Raw genomic sequence first — 19495 nt, 5'->3', positions numbered from 1 at the left:
TGCTCCCTGAGCTCAGTGTCCTTATCTGGAAAGTGGGAGGAACCAAGTGAGGACCACTGTGAGGCTTGGCAGAGAGAGAGTAGATGTGGGCACGCCCACTGCCGAGGAGCCTCTACACACCACACTGCCCCCGTCACACCGGCAGGAAGAAGATGACTATGAAAGTCCCAATGATGATGCAGACGCGGAGGACGACGGTGACTACGAGTCCCCCAACGAAGAGGAAGAGGCACCTTTGGAAGATGATGCCGATTACGAGCCACCACCCTCCAACGATGAGGAAGCTCTGCAGAACTCCATCCTGCCTGCCAAGCCGTTGTCCAACCCCAACTCCATGTACATAGGTAAGGGCCCTGGAGCCCAGCCCCCAGCCCCCACTGATGCACGGGAGGCCAACACCCACGCAGCAGAGAGCATTGCGTGCTGATGCCAGCTGACTGGCTGTGTGGCTTTGGGCAAGTGACTCCACCTCTCTGGGCCTCAGTTTCCTTATCTGTGAGATAGGACAGTAATAATACAGGCCATATAGGTTTGCTGTGAAGTTTAATATTTATGATTTGCAGCCAAACCATTGCTGGTGGTGGCTGATATCAGGATGAAGTGCTGCTTGAGGGCATTTAGAAGGAACAGCTTATTTGTGTGTTCCTTTGGAACTCAAGTGCTTTCCTGTTCCTCCCTGTCTTGGACCAATTCATGATGACGTGGCACTACTACCCACAGATTGTCAGGATAAAAGCAACAATATTGAATGTGGTTTGACCATAACTTTAAACACTTTCAACAATATTTAAGATTTTCATTGTCCATCTGTTCCTGTCAGCACATTTCTCCCTCGCTCATTTATTCCTTCATCCATTCAACAAAAATTATTGGTCTCCTATGATCCAGGAATCATTTTAAATGTTGAAATTCAAAGTTATCTGGAAAGAAGACACAGCCCTTGCTTCACAGGGCTCACATCCTACCAGTGGTGGTAATGGAAATAGCCGTGTGTACACTTGTGTAACATCAAGGAGTCAGCCAAACAGTTGATGATCAGCACCACGGAAATTCATACCACGAATCCTTTAGGCTGTAGAACGCTTGGCAACTTTAAAGTCATTTCAAATTTTGTCAGAATATCGTGTTTTGAAGCACCCTGTATGATACAGACGACAATTACCAAGCCTGTTTCATATTTAGGGAAACTGAGGTCCAGAGAAGAAATAGTAACTGTCGTTGAGTGTCCCATACACGCCAGTTCTGAGCACACAGGAAGAGTTTATAGTTCAGTGGGTGAGGCAACAAAATGATTGAACTAAACCATGATGTACACTCAGGAAGACACATGTGGGAGATGAGGCCGAGGCTATTCCTAGTCCGGGCTTGCTTCCCTGAGGGCATGATATTTCAGTTTCAATTTAAAGGATGAGCAGGAGTTGTCTAGGTGGGGGTAGAGGTGTAAAGAGAAAGCACTCTGAGCCATAGAAATGGCCGTGCAAAGGCACTGAGGCTCGAAGAAGGTCAGAGGGGCTGAGAGATGGCTAGGGTGGGTGAGGTATGAGGTTAGGCCAGGTGGAGGAGCGTTGCCTCCCCAGGGCTGAGACTGGGTGAGGCAAAATAGGTCAGGCACAAAATGCAGGAATTACTCACAGTCCTGGCCTGGGCTTTCGCTGTCAGAGACGGAACACTGTTAGTCTGTCAGCCTGGCCCGGGGATGCTTCTGTGATGATCAGAGTAATGTGAATTTCTATGCAGAACCTGTGGTTTGGTAACCGGAGCTGGTGACTGACTCCTCCCTTTAAGGAAGGAGGAAGTGGGAGGGGAGGACAACGCAGAGCACGCGTGAGGGAAGGAAAGGGACCTAGAGCAGGATCTTCGTGAGCCATGACGGGGGACTTGACCCTGCCCCCAGGCAGCTGGGTGTGCCCGTGCATGCGGCTCTGCACGTCACGTACATGTGTGTACACGTGTGTGCACCCACACTTGCCTGTATGTGTAGGGGCATGTATGTCTACTTCTTTACAGTTTTGGATGAAAACACTCCCTCATGGTACCAGCTGAGTTCATTATCAGGAGGCTTTTTTTTTTAATGCCTTCATCAACAAAACCTCTGATAAATACTCAGTCCCTAGAGGTGAGGGAAGAGTTGCTTCCAAGTATAAGAGTAAGACGAACTGGGCAGGCACAGAGAAGGCAAGGGGCCAAGGACGCCCCGCCCTGTAGGGCCCAGGTGTGGGCACATCTCTGCCACGCATCTAGCGATGCACCAGGCCGGTGGCCCCACTCACCTGGATGCAGAATTTCTCCTTCCATTTGAACGCCTTTATTTCCACAGACCGCCCCGCCACTGGGAAAGTGCAGCAGCCGCCTGTGCCCCCACAAAGGCCGATGCCCTCCCTCCCTCCTTTGCCCACGGCCGGCCGGATTCACCAGGTAGGCGCCATCCTTTCTCTTATGCTAACTCACGTCCACTCAATAACTTCCTCTGTGGACAGAACAGACTGTAGACATCTTTATCCAACTGCAGCCAGTAAGAAAAAATTATATGCAGGCTGGGAAATTCATACCCAAGTACAGTGAGTTTTGTGGGGGGTGAAATACTGGTGATTTTTATACACAGCATCATGCTTTTTATCACTGGTATTTTCTCTTTACCATAAACAATACAAGTTGTTTGTATAATAAAAAGTTTCCTTCTAATATTCATTGTGCTATTATCTCCCACTTTTGAAATAAGTGAAAACTGTTAAATAAAATCTAAGAGGAAAAAGTGAATGGTGGTCCTAGGCCTTCTCTCTCAAGAAAAGACTGGCACCACCTGCTGGCCAACAGCTGAAATTCCATGGACAGAAAGCTTGGGACCAAAGTGTGCGACGTGATGAATCCAGGGAGAGAGGGACACCAAACCCCTGGTCCTCTTGCTTCAAGCTTACAGTTCCAGATTCCATGGACCAATTAAGTAACAGGCACACCTCGTTTTGTTGCATTTGCTTTATTGCACTTCACAGATCCTGTGTTTTTAATAAATTGAAGATTTGTGACAACCCTGCCTGGTCAGATGATGTTTAGCATTTTTAAGCAATATTTTCCAATTAAAATATGTATGTTGCTTTATTACACATAATACTATCACGCACTTAATAGATTCTAATATAGTATAAATGTAGCTTTTATATACAGTAGGAAATAAAAATGTGTGACTAGTGTTGATGAAAATCCAATTAGCAAGCAAACCGAGAAGATTAAAAGATAGTTTTATTCTAACATGGGGGACAGACTCTCAGAAGTGCTGAGAACTGCTACTCCAGTCAGGAGCTGGAGGTTCAGTTTCATACATTTTTGAGAGAAAGACTCATGTCTCATACTCACAAGTTAACATTATACCCAAAGTTCACCAGAGCTGTTTTGGTCAGGTGTGCATGCAGAGTAAGCCTTTAGGTCAGTGCAACCCCCTGACAGGATGAGAAAGAAATACTAAAGTTAAAAATCACAGTGGTGGTATCAGAAGAGAGGGACCATTCCCCCCCAAATTTGTTTATATCCTCCTGTCTTGCGGAGGTCTGGTTAATGCAGATGTATATTGCACAGTAGGAAAGACCCATCACAAACGGGCACATACTATATGTGTTTCAGTCCTGAGTTGGTCTGATTATCCTGCCACAGAGAAATTTATGACTTTCCCATTTACTAGGAAAGTTATGACCAACCTAGATAGCATATTCAAAAGCAGAGATATGACTTGGACAACAAAGGTCCATCTAGTCAAGGCTATGGTTTTTCCAGTAGTCATGTATGGATATGAGAGTTGGACTGTGAAGAAAGCTGAGCGCCAAAGAATTGATGCTTTTGAACTGTGGTGTTGGAGATGACTCTTGAGAGTCCCTTGGACTGCAAGGAGATCCAACCAGTCCATTCTAAAGGAGATTGGTCCTGGGTGTTCTTTGGAAGGAATGATGCTAAAGCTGAAACTCCAGTACTTTGGCCACCTAATGCAAAATGTTGACTCATTGGAAAAGACTCTGATACTGGGAGGGATTGAGGGCAGGAGGAGAAAGGGACGACAGAGGATGAGATGGCTGGATGGCATCACCGACTCGATGGATGTGAGTCTGAGTGAACTCTGGGAGTTGGTGATGGACAGGGAGGCCTGGTGTGCTGCGATTCATGGGGTGGCAAAGAGTTGGACATGACTGAGCGACTGAACTGAACTGAACTGAGCCTTATTTTGATTTTTGCTTCATTGTGGTGGTCTGGAACCAAACCCCCAATATCTCTGAGGTCTGTTTGTATCCAAAGAGACCCAGAGAAGTTCAGGCTCAGGAGTCCACAGCTGGAAATGCGCTCTCTCCACAAGGGACCGCAGCACTCGGACAGCTGTGGTGAATGCCAGGTGTCAGGGCTAAGGGATGCAGAGGACACGTTTTCCCCAAAGCTCGAAATCCAGACCACACCACCACTGGGACAGTCTGTCTAAGAACAGATGAATTCCTCCTGCTTTTGCAGTTTTATTACAAAGGGAGCTCATGGAGCTGAATTTATCTACACATGGGTTTTGCTCTGGAAATCTGCAGCTCACTCTTGGGATTCAGAATTTCATTCATTCAATCTACGGATACTTACTGAGCAGCAGCACCCAGCAGTGTTCTGGGAATAGAGCATGAACAAGACAAATAAGGTCCCTGCTTTCATAAAATTTTCATTTGGGTTGGGGGAGATGAATAATCAGCAAGTAAAGAGATGCATAAACAGGGTAATTTGCGTAGTGATGTGTAGTTAGGGAGACAGGAGACCAGGGAAGGTGATGGTGGGTGGAGAGGTGACATTGAGCTGGACAGTGTGAGACAGCTCTGGTGAGAGCTGGGAAAAGAATATTCCAGGCAGAGGAAGATACAAGTGTGGAGATTCCAAAGATGCACAAGCATGAGATTTTGCAGGAACCACCAGAAGGTACTTAGGGTGAGAGCCCAGTGGGCCCTGGAGAGAGGAGCACACAAAGGTGGTGGGAGGGTGGACAGGAGTCAGCCCAGGCAGGGCTTTGCGGGCCATGGTGGTTTTAGTTTTGTTCCTAATGTCATAGGAGCCACTAGAAAGCTTGGCAGAGGAGTGACATGCAGAAAATGCTCTCCCAGAATGTGGAACAGGGAGCTCAGTTCACGTGAGAAATGGACAGGTGTGTACCTGTCCATGGGATGGAGAAAAGTGAACAGATTCAGACCTATTCGGGGGTATAAAGCTTTCAGGACTTACTGACGGGTTGGAAATGCTTGCTAACATGTGGCTTTCTGTTACAACAGCCACTACCCCCACCCCAGCCCAACCACGAGGAGCCTAGCAGAAGTAGAAACCACAAAACGGCCAAGCGTGAGTGTGGGGTCACCCTCTCTTGCCCACCTGCCCTCCTCCCCCAGCCCAGTGCTCTTTTCTGTGAATTGACTTCAGTCTCTTTCCCTTCCAGTCCCTGCTCCTTCCATAGACAGAAGCACGAAACCAGCCCTAGATCGTTCATTAGTTCCGTTTGACAGAGAGCCCTTCACACTAGGTTGGTATCTTTCATATTTGTCGCTCAGTGATAGTGGCCAAGAAGAGGTGGGCACGGGTTGGCAGCTGAAGAAGAACAACAACAATAGTAGCTGACTGGTGACTCAGCTGGTAAAGAAGCCGCCTGCAATGCAGGAGATCTTGGTGCCATCCCTGGGTCAGGAAGATCCCCTGGAGAAGGGAATGACTACCCACTCCAGTATTCTTGCCTGGGAAATCCCATGGACAGAGGAGCCTGGAGGGCTATGGTCAATGGGGTCTCAAAGAATTGGACACGATCAAGACACTAACAACACAAAAGCAACAAAAGTAGCCGCCATCAATGATGCTTACTGCGTGCTGTTCACGGGCACCGCCTCATTTCACTGTCGCCACAGTCCTAGGGAGACGGGACTGTCAGAATCATCCTCGCTGTACAGAGAAGGAAACCGAGACACGAAGAGGTAACTTCGCAAGGTCACTCAGATGTCAGGTGATGGGGGTGGAGACCCAAGCTCAGAGCTCCTGTCCTGCGCCCTGTGCTGGGCCTGCTTCTCCACGGGCACCATCTGTGCACACACACCCATCACCTGGTCCTCCTGAAGGACGACGGGCAAGCATCTGGGCTAGGAGGCAAAGGCCAGGGAGAGCTGTTGTTGGCTGCCTTGGCTGCTAACTGAGCAGCTCACTGACCAGAGGGACGTTGCTTTTTCAGAGCTGTCTACTTATAAGGTGGATGCTCTATAATGAGAAAATACTTAGTGAAACTCTAAGGTGCTATTCAAATGTCAGAGTTGTCTTTTGTTGTGTGTATCATTGACCAAACTGTGGGTATACTACAGTCCTTTCCTCCAGAATGGATTCAGAGTATTCTTGGATGGCAGCTACCTCTACTTAAAGCTATCTTTAATTCCGTTCTAAAACTTAGCTACAGTGTACTGAGCACTTACTATGGGGCAAGTGCTTCAGCCACCACAAATAAGTTATAGTCATCTCTGGGTGTCTCCAGGGGGGCCAGTTCCAGGATCCTTGTGGATATGAAAATCCAGGGATACTCAAGTCCCTTATATAAAATGGTGTAGTGTTTTCATATAACTTCTGTATATCCTTCCATGAACTTTAAGTCATCTCTAGATTACTCATAATACCCAATACAATATAAATGCTCTGTATGTAGTTGTAAATACAATATAAATACACATACATGGTGCCAGTGCATGGCAAATTCAAGTTTTGCTTTTCAGACCTTTCTGGAGTTATTTTTTCCAAATGTTTTCGATCTGAGGTTGGTAGATCGTGGGTATGGAGCCCATGGATATGGAGAGCTACTTCCACATTGTCTCTAGTCGTCACCCCACGCCCACAAAGGGGGCTGCATTATCATCCCCACTTTGCAGATGATAAAGCTGAGGTTCAGAGAGGTTGAATTAATTTCCCAAAATTGCAGAACTAGGTGCAGGATTTGAATTCGACTTGGATTTGAACCCAAGTCTTTCTGACTTCAAAGTGCGTGCCCTGTTCTACCATGTCTTCCTGCAGTTGGAGACCCTGGACTTTCCTTGCCGGGGAGCTCTGGGGAAGGAGTTCTGAGCCTTGAGGGATAAGGAACCTGGAGTCCAGCCCCACCCTAGCCCTTCTTCAGCTACATAGTGAGCAAAGCATTTAGCCTCTGTGGCCTCCGTCCACTCTTCTGTCAGCAAAATGTCAGTTCTCGGATTTGGTGCTGAGCTTGCTACAGTTTCCCTGAACTGTGTCATAGCTCTGCTGGTTCATGCCAAGCTATGTCAACTATCCGAGTTTAAAATGGCCTGTGGCAGACGGCTGGACACATTGTATGAAGGCGAAGACAGAGACTGGACTTCAGACTCCAGCCCTGCTTACCTACCACGAGCCGAAGTGTCAGAAAATTGTAATACTGATGTCAAATCTTCCAGGGTCACTTCCTATACAAAGGTTACCCTTTTAAAATATTTTTGTTTTTATTTAGTTTTCTTTTGAAAGACAACCTTTTCTTGACAGTACTAGCTCTACCCTTGAACCCCTTATCCATGATGCTTTGGGAGAATTAACCTCTTAAAATGCTCAGACTTTTATCAGGAGGCTCCTAACATGCCCTGGGAATATGCATAAACCGGCAGACGTTTTTCAGAAAATCTATTCAGGCCTGATGATATAAATCCGTTTCCTGGGTATCCCTCTAAAGTAGGGTTTCCATATCAAACCAAAATTTTATAAGTAATGAACATTTTTATACCATCCAAACTACTCAGGTAGTCAGCTCTTCACAGTGAGACAAGATTCTTAGGACATATTTTGGGCTGGACATGTATTCAGTCTTTGAGGAATAAATTGTGTCTCAAAAATGCAGCTCCACTGTTACAGGGTGTTGACTGAGCTGGGAGGTGGATGGAGGGGAAGAAAGAGGAGCTATCTAACAATTCTCAGCACCCACTCAGGGTCATTGCTGGCCCTGTGTATAAATTGTCACCTGATCCTTAGAGCAAATCTACGCAGTTTAACACATAATGCCCATTTTACAGGTGAAGAAATTGAGACTCAAAAAATTTAAGTGACTTGCTCAAAATCATACAAGATTTGCATGTAAACCTGGCTGAATCCAGTTAACTAATGCTTTTATTACATTGAAGACATAGGGTATTACTCTGGGAACTTCAGACAGAAGAAAAAATACATTGTTTTGAATGATTTTGCAATGCACGGTTCTCAGGTACACCTGCCATTTCTTCAGGAAGCCTCCATGTCATCTGTTACAAGAGAAAAGTAAAAGAAGAAAAGGAAGGGAGGGCGGGAGGGAAAGAGAGGGAGGAAAGAAAGAAATAAAAACAAAAGCCAAAGCAAAATGATTTGCAGCCCACCGGAAGAATCTCCTGAAACTCTGAACCCCAAATTAAATTTTTTTCAGGAATAAATGCCATACCTTATGCAATGGCAAGTGGGCCACAGGACTGAAGGAAGACTGACCCCTCCGTGGCAAATGAGTTTATTTCAGATATGCAAATAAACTTGGGCTGTACAAAGCAGCTCTTGGCCAATGAAAGAGGCACAAAATTTCAGGAAGGCATTAATCCTTTTCAGCATCAGTTATATTAAAACATTTTGGAAAGAAGCTCAGAATTCACGGTGCTGCTTGCATGTACACAGCACTACGTGAGCCTTGCGTGAAGTCACTTAATTTGCCTGAGACTATAAAGTTAGGTGCTCTTGTAAGGGACCCTCCAGGTCTAAAGCCTATGATTCCTCAACGTGTTGTGTGTGTTAAGTCACTTCAGTTGTGCCCGACTCTTTGTGACCCTAGGGACTGTAGCCTGCCAGATTCCTCTGTCCATGGGGTTCTCCAGGCAAGAACACTGGAGTGGGTTCCCATTCCCTGCTCCAGGGGATCTTTCTGACCCAGGAATGGAACCCGAGTCTCTTAGGTCTCCTGCATAGGCAGGCAGGTTCTTTACCACTAACACCACCGGGGAAGCCCATGATCCCTCAATGCTTAAACCCAATTATCCCTCTTAGGGGCTGGGATTCAGTTTCATCAAACGTTTCAAAGCTTAGCTGTTACATGCAAGGCTTATCTGCTGTTTGTAATTTACAGGAAGGAAGCCAATGATTTCTGACAAGGTGAGTTTTCTCCTTATTTTGTTTTGTTTGTTTCTGCTCCGTGTTGTATCTTGTCCTTGTTCTGTGGAAAGTGCTGAGAATACTCACGTATCTTCTCTCCTGCCTTGCAGTCCTCGGTCCTAGGGGGAAGGTGAGTGACTCTGGGTGCCTGTGTGTGGGTACAGGGCACGTGCTGTGTGACTCTGGTTTGTTTCTCATCCATCCTTTCTCTCAAAACCGCAGGCCTCCTGGGGAGCATTTGCCCAAGATACAAAAGCCCCCATTACCGCCAGCCACGGAAAGGCATGACAGAGGCAGCCCCCTGCCAGGGAAGAAGCCACCCGTGCCAAGGTAAGTGTCTTCTGTTGCTTGGGGTGTGGCACAGAAGGGGTGACGTGAACTCCTGCCTTGGATCAGTTAGGTCCACGTAGGGACCCAAGACCATGGTGCTCCTGGGTGGGAGTGGGCTCATTTTGCTGCCGGGGCTTGAGAGATGTTCAGGCTTCTCAGGTTGGATGCAGAGAGCCTGGGTCACTTTACAGGACAAGGCGATTAGCACAGAGAGGCATAAACAGATGGTTCCTCTGGAGCACGGGAACAGCCCCGTTTGTGGAGACCTTCTCAGCCAGTCTGATTTTTGGTTGAATTTTCCTTCCACCACAAGGGGCAGCACTGCACCTTCCGTTTTGTAACGTGCAGGCGGTGGAGAGGACATCTCGGTAGGTCTCTGTGAGCAGCTTCCTCACCGCTCAACCACATTTTATAGTGGCAGAGCACCCGTCAGCTCTAACATTTCTAACTTTACTGTGCAGTCTCCAGGGACCTATTAACCAAATGGCACAAACATCGCTGGGGTAGGCCCAGCTCTGCTCCCTACTAAGGACAAAACCAAGGCTTCCATCAACCTCATCTGTGCAACCAGGATTCAAAATTATGATCCTTGCTTGGCTAATGTGAGGATGAAATCAGGGCCAGGGCTAGGGTGCACTGGTAAAAACCTCAGCAACTGAGTTAATGTTTTAATGGTATATTCTAAAAAATCAAAATGAATGCCAAAAATATCATAGTGAACAAAATAGCAAAGTTTTAAATAAACAACAAGATGAGATCATGTGAATCACTGATCGGGAGGCAAATTGCCAGCAAACTGTCCTCCTCGGGCCCCTCTCTGTGAGGACACGACGCGAGCCCATGAAGGCTGCTGCCCACCACAGGTCTAAGGTCACCACCACCAAATCTGCTTGGCCAGTTTGTGCATCTGGAGAAAGGGACCAAAGCAGCAGCTTTTCCCAGCTGTCTTTCCTTCACACCAAGGGTGAGCCCCAAGACGGCTGTTCTCAAACATCAACAAAGGAGCGTGTTTCCTCAAATGCTTTTATTTGCTTGGAGAAACATCCACTCAGGGAAATTTAATAGCTACTAAAGAGTTTGCTGACTAAACCTTTTTTCTTTAATGTAATTATTTGCTGCAGTCATGAAACAGAACAGAGGTTTGCCTAGCTCAGCTCACAGTAATGACAGAATGTTGAGTCATCTAGCCTCCCTCTCCCCTGCTTTTCTGCTGGGTTTTTTGGTTTTTGTTTTTTCTTTTTTTTGCTTCCCATTTTATTACGGCTCAGTGGGTTTGATTTCTCGATATTAGATTAAGTGGAACTATTTATATTCTTTGAAACTCTTTATGCTCAGTTCTTTTTCTTTGCCCTGATTCATTTCAGGCATATGCGGGGACCAGAGAGAAGAGAAAATGTAAGTACAGAATGTCATTTGGTAAATGCTTGGAAACCAGTGTAGACTCTGCAGAGGTCGAGACTCTGTCTCAGCCTTCAGTGAAGTCCAGTGCTGGAAGCCAGGCCTATGCACAGTAGGCTCCTGAATACCGGTGTCTTTTGGGGTCTCCATCTTTCCCTCCTGCCCAGAATACTGCATGGCTTAGCTCCTGTCCCTCTGAAGGTTCCTAGGGAGGCTGGGTTAATTGCAACCCTATTACCAGGTGGTAGTGAGCAAGGGGAGTGGCAAGTAGGTAGAAGGGAGGATAAAGTAAGGCATGTTTCAGAGTCCGGCCTCCCAGAAAGTCTCTTAAGCCTCTATTTTCCCCTTAAATACCTCTATGGCCTAAGAAAGAGAGGAAACAGCATTTATGCAATGTATATTGTGTACATGTTGCCAACCTAGCTACTTTTGACTGACTGTTTGCCTAGGACTGCTCAGTTTTAGCAGTGAAAGTCTCATGTCCCAAGAACTTCATCAGTCTAAGGCAAATGAGGACCAGGACAGTTAATCATTCCAATGTTACATTTTCTTTGCATTGACTATCCCTAGGAGGAGTCATTGTTTCCCTTTCACTAACAAGAAATTGAAGTTTAGAAGGGTAAGATACTCATTGCAAGTTGCACAGCTGGGAGATAGCCAGGATTGAAATCCAGGTCTGCCTGACTTCCTCTGTACTGTAAACTGCCCGAAGAAGGCCATCACACCTGTGCCGTGCTCAAGGGCTCAGTCCATAGGCACCTGGTGTTTCGTAGCTCTATGCTAAACGGTGCGCTTATTCCGATGAAGTGCTGAGATATAATGGAGATAAAATGCAGATGAAGTGCTAAGATATAAGATGTAATGGATATGCTCCAGTGTGCTAAGGGGCATATGATCACAGGATGCGCTACAGAGGAGAAGTGAAGGAAGTGATGTATAAGGGTTGAAGAGCTAAGTGTGACTTCTTAGCAATGTGGTCATTGAATGATGGGGAGACACAGGATAGTCCCTCCAATGCAAAGGTCAGTGCCTTCAGCCTCAGGAGTGTCCTGACTAAGGCAGGCATGGGCAGTGCCCATGGAGCCTGTGGGAAGAGTGAGGACAGCAGATTGGCTTCAGAGCCACAGGGGCAAAGAGGAGAGAAGGTTGAAAATGAGGGTAATATCACATTCCCAAGGATCCTTATCTCTGGAAGGACTGACACTTGTTGTCATGAGAACCTAGATATCTTATGTCTTGACCAGAGGAGACATGGTTGCAGGAGTGTCAAAGACCAATTTCATTTTGGGGATTCCATAAGTCCATGTGTATCTATCTGTGCAGCCCTTTGTTAGGATTCCTTCCCAGCTGGCCAACCTGGATGAGTGAGTCTGGCTATTCCATCTTGCCTCATCTCAATGGTAGGACTAAGGATAACAAACTTTTATCGAGCACTCAAACATACCAGGCACAAGTAGTAACTAACTTAATCCCTCTCAACAGCACTTGAGGAAGGTGCTCGTTCATCGCTACTGTCCGAGCCTAACAAAACAAGTCCAAGTTGACAATTCTGGTCTACTAGTCAATGGCAAAATTATTTTTGCCTCTCTGAACATCATTTCCTATCTAGGGAGTAGAACATAGAGCCTCTCCCTTATCTATTTCAGAAGGCTGTCCTAAAGATAGATGTGCTGCACCAAGTGGACACTCTTTGGAAGCTGTTTTCAAATCATAAGGCTGTATAAACTTGGGCAAACTCCGGGAGGTGGTGAGGGCAGGGAAGCCTGGCCTGCTGCAGTCCAGGATTGCTGTGAAGAGTCAGACACGACTTGGCGACAGAGGAACGACAAGGCCACGGTGCTTTGAACCAGAGTGGTCAGTGCAAAGCCGAGACCCGGAGAAGGTTAGGCTTTGGGTCAGAGGGATTAGGTGTGAATCAATTTCCGTAACCCTTGGCAAGGTAGGAGTGCTTCTTGGGCAGCGTGTTTTCATTTGTAAAATGAAAATGTTAAATTCTTGAAGAGTTGCTTGAAGAATTGGATGAAATATTGCCTATGAATCTTGGGAGACATAGTAGATATCATCATTATTATTATCTCTAGGGCTGTTTAGACACTTCAGAACCTATTTTAAGTATATAAAGAGTGTTTCAGATTGGAATGTCTTTAAATGATTGTTTGTATTAAGAAATCATAAATTATTTGGCAAGTTCTACTGTCCACAGTACCTTTATTGTAGAGACACGCAACTGCTAAAGAAAGAAAACAGAGGCATTTCTGTGATTGAGAGTACATTTTTCTTTGAGAAATTGTGCTTTGATGATAAATTAATATCTTTTTTTTCTTCCCCTTACCAGGATGAAGATGATGGTATGTTCAGAAAGACTTTTTTACAACTTGTAACCTTTCCTTTAGTTTTCTGTGTTCAGATGGAATTAGTATAGCAACTCTGTAGAATCCATTATCATTGTAGAATTAGTATTGAGCATATGTATGCCAGTTGGTATACTGTATAACTATAATAAAATGGAATTACTTGGCTGGATTACCAAAAAGAACTGCTAAGTTCATGTATAACAGTGCAAACTATTAATACTTACTAGTGCAGCAAAACTGAAAATCATACATACAGTATGATAGACAGCCTTGGGTAAAGGATTACTAACTGTATATGAATGACATGGCATAAAATTTGTCTTTCATTTAAAAAAAACTTGTGAATCATTTCTGAAATTCATATGATTTCTAACTGACAATTTTCTGACAAGTTAACACTTCAAAAATGAAAAAAAAAAAGTGTACTATGAAGAATGATGGAGAATGGCAGCATTTGAAACTGTGTTCTGAGGTGGTAAACCATCGAGAAAAGCCCTGTGGGGTGGGCATCCACCCCACCTCTTCCTAATGACATTTCATCTTTTGAATGTTTGTATCTCCCTTTACACTAGCTGTTTCTAACCAGGGAGCAGTTTGGGGATATATGTTCCTGTGACACTTGGATTCTGACAATCTTTCCTTTTTCTTTTCCTCTGAAGTACATCAAAGACTTCCGCCCCAGCCATCACCTCTCCCCATGACCTCCAACACCTTCCCTTCAAGATCTACCAAGCCATCGCCCAAGAACTCCCTCCCATTAACTCACTCGTCTGGAGCCTTCTCAGAAAGGTGTGTGCTGAATCATTCAGTTCTAACCTAGCATAACGTCTGGGGCCACTGACGTTGGGGTTGAGGAAGAAAGAAATAAGCCACCAGTCATAGGGTCAGAACATTTTGGGTCTTAGGAAAGAAAACCAAGCTGAGCATAAAGAATGCACAAATGCACATATTAACTCACTGCTGTTTTCTGTGTTGTGTTTGGGGAGAAGAAAGGTACAGAATTGCCTGCTCTGTCATGGCCCCAGACAGAATGGACTCTGGCAGGAAACAGGGAATGTTTTTTACTCTGTAGGTTAAAAACAAACAAACACTCAAGAAGCCCAATTAATTACTTGGAGTTCACCCTCCTTGGATGGGAATACCCCTCCAGTGCACCTTGCACTTGGCAGGTGTGGAGTATTCACTGTACGGGCTCTGTCCCCAGCAGGTCTGTTTTCTCAGCAGCAGGAGTATTTCTCAGGACCCATGAGGAGGCAGGCTCTCCAGAAAGAGAGGCACAGACAGGAGGAAGACTCAGGGCATTTCTCATAAATAAGCCCTCAGGCTATCTCCCGGCACCCCCGAGGCTTCACCCACCAGCCTTTCCAGCTCCTCTTCTCCTTTACTATCCAAAGGGAGAGGCCTAGTCCCTACCCTAAGGATGGAAGAAAACTCACCCACCAGTAAGATCCTTCCACTCTGCTAGGTATCTGGAAAGAGTCTCAATTTTTTTCATTTACCCCGGGTGCCTCTTGCTCTATTTTCTGCTTCTTCTCATTCTTCCAGTTGTTCTGCTGCTGCCACGTCTGCCACTTTCTTATGCCACCTCATCCCACCCTGAGCCCAGCCCTATCCTTCATTCTTTCAAAACACCACTCGCACGAGCTTTCTGAACAAAGCAGGCCTTTATCGAAAGTTTGGCCTAAAGGGTGGGGAAACTGCTGCTCAGTGTGGAGCAGACAGGCTTTCAGGGCCTCCCACTGGCCCTCCTCCCTCACTGTCCCCGCAGATGCAATTACTGTCCGCTGTAGCACTACCGAGCCCTCTGTTTCTCATGCCCTCCCCTCTCCTTGTAGACCACTAGGCTCTGGGGATTCACCATCCCAAACAACATGCCCATGGAATATATTTCCCTAACAGAAAGAGAAGCGTTCTCCCAGAGAATTTGAGTCGTGCTCCAGACTCCAAGTCCTCAGACTGCTGCTGCCTTTTTAAAGTAGCTTTTAAAGCTCTTCATGCTGTTCTCCTGTTGCTTTTGTTTTTTGTCTTGAGAAGCTTGTTAGACTCTGGCATGGTCTTCCTGAGACAGGAGTGAAGTATGTTCAACAAGTTCCTTCTTTTTGCCCTTGCCCTGCCCCCGTGGTTTCAGGGAGGGGGTGAGAAGAGCCAGAGAAGCAGCATTTCCCCAATTCAGGCTCCCTCTGTGACCCCTTAACCCCAACCCAACTTAAAATCTGTTCTTTTTTTGCCTCCACAGTAACAGTAACTTTTCGCAGAGTGCCTCCCTGCCACCATACTTCTCTCAAGGTTTGTACTCCGGGCTCTAGTGACCACCTACTCTAGCCAATATGCCGTCATGACCGGATGTCCCAAAGCCTTTGGCATAAGTTTTGTTGTTTCCTAAAAGCATCTGACTTCCTTATTCAGCACTTCCTTAATCAGCACTTCTTACCAAAGGTTGCTGTAGTGACAGGATATGCCACACAACACCACCACCACACAGACGCACACACACTCTCCCGCAGGAAGGTGGCCGTGGCCTTTATCTTCCCACGCAGAACTTGTCTTCCCTGCTGTTTTTATATGATGCTTAGGACAGTGCTAGCTTTCTCTGTAGTCTTGATTTCTATAATGAATCTAACCTGGAGTGCTAGTTGAGGAACATGTTTAAAATACAGATTAAGGGACCCCAACCCGCAGGATTCTGAAACAGTAAGTCTGGCTGAAGACCTGTATTTTTTAATAATACCTCCTTTGGGTGTCCATGGTAAGTATTTCTTGAGAGAGTCCTCAAACTTTAAAATGCACGAAAATCACCTGGGGGCGATGTTAAAATGCAGATTCTAATCAGTGGGTCTTGGATGGGACCCAAGGTTCTGCATTTCTAGCAAGTTTCCATGTGATTCCCAAGTTCCAAGTTCCCAGCGGTATTGCTGGTTCATGGACCACTTCAAGCAGACACAAAGGCCTACACGGTAGGACTAGCTGTGTTTATTTTTTATCCTTAAAGACTTGCAAGTGACTAGCACATGGTAAGCACTTTAAAATGTTTGTTGAATGACTGTCAAATGACTGTGGAGAGTCACCCAACTCCAGTAAACAATTTTTTTTTCTCATGCTAGGAAACACATCTTGTGTTACCAGGCTTTCTGATTTCAAGAAAAAATAGAAATATGGCTTTTAATGTTAAATTACCTAATTTTTAAAGGTTGACTTAAGATTTAAAAATTCTGTGAGGAAAAAAATAAAACACTTTTTTTTTTTTGTAGTCATGTACACATGCAGGAACACTAGTATTGTTATAAACAGAAAACTAATAAGTTTAAATTTTAACAAGAGTAGACTCTTTTTTTCAGGAGCATGTCTATTACATTTAGTTGGGCACATCATGCCATATGTGTATGAGATTCTACTGCTGACACCAGTGAAACCCACTGTATTTTCAATGTTTCCTAAGCATTTTAGGATATAGTGTCCTTATTCACTACATGGCTTCCACAGTCCCCGCCACCGCCCCCCCCCCCCCCCCACCGCCCACCCCTCAGTGGCCACAACTCATCATTTTGTAAAACTACTTTGGGTCCCTTGCCTGGTCCGTCCAGGCATCTGAGCTTCAGACACTTCACTTCTAGCAGTATCTCCCAAAGTAAATTCCATAGACCCCTGCTTCTATGAGTTGGTGACAGAGATTATTAATATAAACAGTTGGCTTTTATTATTTTTTTGAATATAATTATCCCTTTAATACAGGAGAGGGGATTGGTTCCAGGACCCCCACTGATACCAAAACCCAGGATGTTCAAGTTCTTTGTATAAAATGATGTAGCACAGTTGGCCCTTCTCCACATCCACAGACTTGGCTAACGCGTTGGCTGAACCAATCTGTAGTTGGCTGAATTCACCGATGTGGGAGCCATGAATGCAGAGGGCTTATTCTACTACCTTAATCAAAATTGATCCCTTTTTTCCTAAGAGTGCCAGGACACCTGGTCCTCAGTCTAACCCACTGGTTGCCCCAAGGTCAGGAAGACAAAGGATGTGCTTTATATTGGCCACAAACCTGTCCCAGTTCCCTTGAGGATCTAGATATTAAGGGTGGAGGGTGACGGCAATGAAAAGTAATATATTGTCTGTCATGAATAGTGACTTTGTGGTGCTGACCTGCAGATGCAGATAGAGAATAATTCCTCAATTCTAAGACAGCCGTGCCCTATAGACCTTCATTCCATGACTTTCTCATATAGCTAGATTTCATTCCCTCAACAAACGTTATACAAATGTCTGCATGTTGCACTGCAAAGGTGAGCATGGGGAAGGTCTGTTCAGGTGCTGGGAGCCTTAAGAAGGAAGATCAGCAGCTCAGGCCAGCCCCATCTGCATCGCGAATAATCCTGACTAGGAAGACCTGGACTTCAAGTAACTCTCCCCTCTCAGGGGCCCTGGGGCCAGCGATTTACCCTCTGTGGAGTATTAGATGTGTTAGATGAGGTGACAGACCTGGTGCAGAACCACCCGGAGTGCTTGCTAAATGCAGATTCTTGAGCCTGGGTGATTCAGGGTTCCCCTGGAATTCTCTTTTACGCACAGTCATATTTGGGAATCACAAGTTCAAGTTCTGGCCCTGCCACTAAGACACATGATTTGTTTAGACTCTCTGAACCTTTGTTTCATGATATCCAAAAAGAAGACAATACCCACCTTGTGGGGTTGCTGTGAGGATGGAAGGTCATGTACACAGGTGCCTTACTCAGGGCCTGGCCAGAGCAGTGCTGAAAAAATATCTGTTGAATCAACAAACGAATGATGCATGAATTGTTAAGAGAACATTCAACTCACGGAATTTACCAGCCTGTAATAGCTGTTCTGGCATATAGAGACAGGCTTAGCAATTGCAAATCAACACAATCAAACCTTTCCTGAGATTAGGAAACACATTCTCTTGAAAAATTTCATGGAACTGTCAACAAGAAAAAAAAAGCATGAGAGAAGGGGAGGCACAAGTGCTGGGTAATTTACAGACTCCGACACAGGCTTCCTGATGGATCAGATACTGTCAGGGCCTCCTTCTGTGTGAGTCTCACAGTTCTGCTTCTGTAAGAAATTTGGTCAAGAACAGCAGGTAGTAAGCGCTGGCTCTGAGAGCTAAGAATATTCTCAAGGTAATTTCACCTCATCTCGGGTAAGTCACATTTCTTTTTGTGAAAATGAGAACATAATTATTTTCACCTCCACACTGTTACCACTTGATGGTATATACGTAAGGTGCTCAGTTAAGCAACCAATCAAATGTGCGGTGTAGTGTCTCAGAATTTCACTGGCATGGCTGCGGAACAGGGCCCGAGCAGCCCTTGTGGCTTTGAACAAGTGAAAGTTATTTTGGAAGCTGTGGTTTCTTGAAATGTTAATTGCTGGGAACAACTGCAAGGGCATTGTGGGGGGTGGGCAATGATGGGCTATGACTAGTGAAAAATTGCTTAAAGTAAATTAACGTTCAAAATGCTATACTTTCAAAGGCCCCGGCAACAGACCACTTCCCAGAATGGAAGGCAGGAACTTCTCGCCAGTTCCAAGCAAACCTAGATCACAATCCCCTGGGGAAGAAGAGGTAATAAGGCATATGTTCATATTTTATTTCTACACCAGCAAATGGATCATCAGAATCTTCCACTGAATACTCCCCTATACTTTTATTTTCTTTTAGTCTTAATTTTTTTAGTGAAAAATATTGAGAGGAGAATTCAGTTGAAAAATAGGTTCTTTTTCCTTGATGTTCCTCTTCCAATGGCAAATGTGTGTTTCACATTAAACAGAAAAATAATTCTATTTTTCATCTGTTTCTTAGTTTATGACATAGCATAAGTCATTTGACTGCTCATTAACCCAGTGTTTTTCATTAAATATATTATTATTCTAAACTGAAGAAATTATTACATCTGAATCTTTCCTGATTAGAGACTCGATTATCTATGAATGCTTATTCACCTCTACCTTGGGAATGAACATATGATAAAAAGCAGTTCACATAAAATATCTTCTATTTAGCTTCACCTGAATGATTCTATATTCAAAGTAATAACACAAGTGTTTCAAATTTCATGGAACTGAGGTGGTGATTTATGGAAATGATTACTTGGAGGCTTTTTTTTTTTCACTTACTTATGTAACTACAAAATTTATTCCATTTTAAAAAATTTGCATTTTCAGAATTCATTAAATGAAGACTGGTACGTTTCTTATGTTACCCGAACAGAGGCAGAAGCGGCTCTTAGAAAGATAAACCAGGTACTGTGCTACAGGTTTAT

The 19495-nt window shown here is 45.0% G+C and overlaps 1 protein-coding gene across 9 annotated transcripts in view; it reads left to right on the top strand.

Annotated features, from left to right (window-relative positions):
* LCP2 (lymphocyte cytosolic protein 2) overlaps positions 1 to 19495 on the top strand; it is a 50276-nt gene that overhangs the window by 22441 nt on the left and 8340 nt on the right. For 8 of the 9 annotated variants that reach the window (XR_009491869.1, XM_059878707.1, XM_010816671.4 and 5 more), the window contains 13 exons: positions 146 to 344; positions 2318 to 2415; positions 5274 to 5343; positions 5438 to 5521; positions 9107 to 9132; positions 9243 to 9262; positions 9355 to 9462; positions 10827 to 10857; positions 13196 to 13208; positions 13874 to 14003; positions 15451 to 15500; positions 18707 to 18798; positions 19398 to 19475. Coding sequence is in view for 8 of the 9 variants with exons in the window: in XM_059878707.1 (XP_059734690.1) it covers positions 146 to 344; positions 2318 to 2415; positions 5274 to 5343; positions 5438 to 5521; positions 9107 to 9132; positions 9243 to 9262; positions 9355 to 9462; positions 10827 to 10857; positions 13196 to 13208; positions 13874 to 14003; positions 15451 to 15500; positions 18707 to 18798; positions 19398 to 19475 (999 nt within the window). In the remaining variant the exon portion in view is untranslated. 9 annotated transcript variants of the gene reach the window in all.

Source organism: Bos taurus, chromosome 20 (assembly GCF_002263795.3).
Source record: "Bos taurus isolate L1 Dominette 01449 registration number 42190680 breed Hereford chromosome 20, ARS-UCD2.0, whole genome shotgun sequence".
Taxonomy (NCBI): domain Eukaryota; kingdom Metazoa; phylum Chordata; class Mammalia; order Artiodactyla; family Bovidae; genus Bos; species Bos taurus.
Note: the sequence above shows the minus strand (reverse complement) of the source record. Positions and strands in the feature narration are given on the sequence as shown.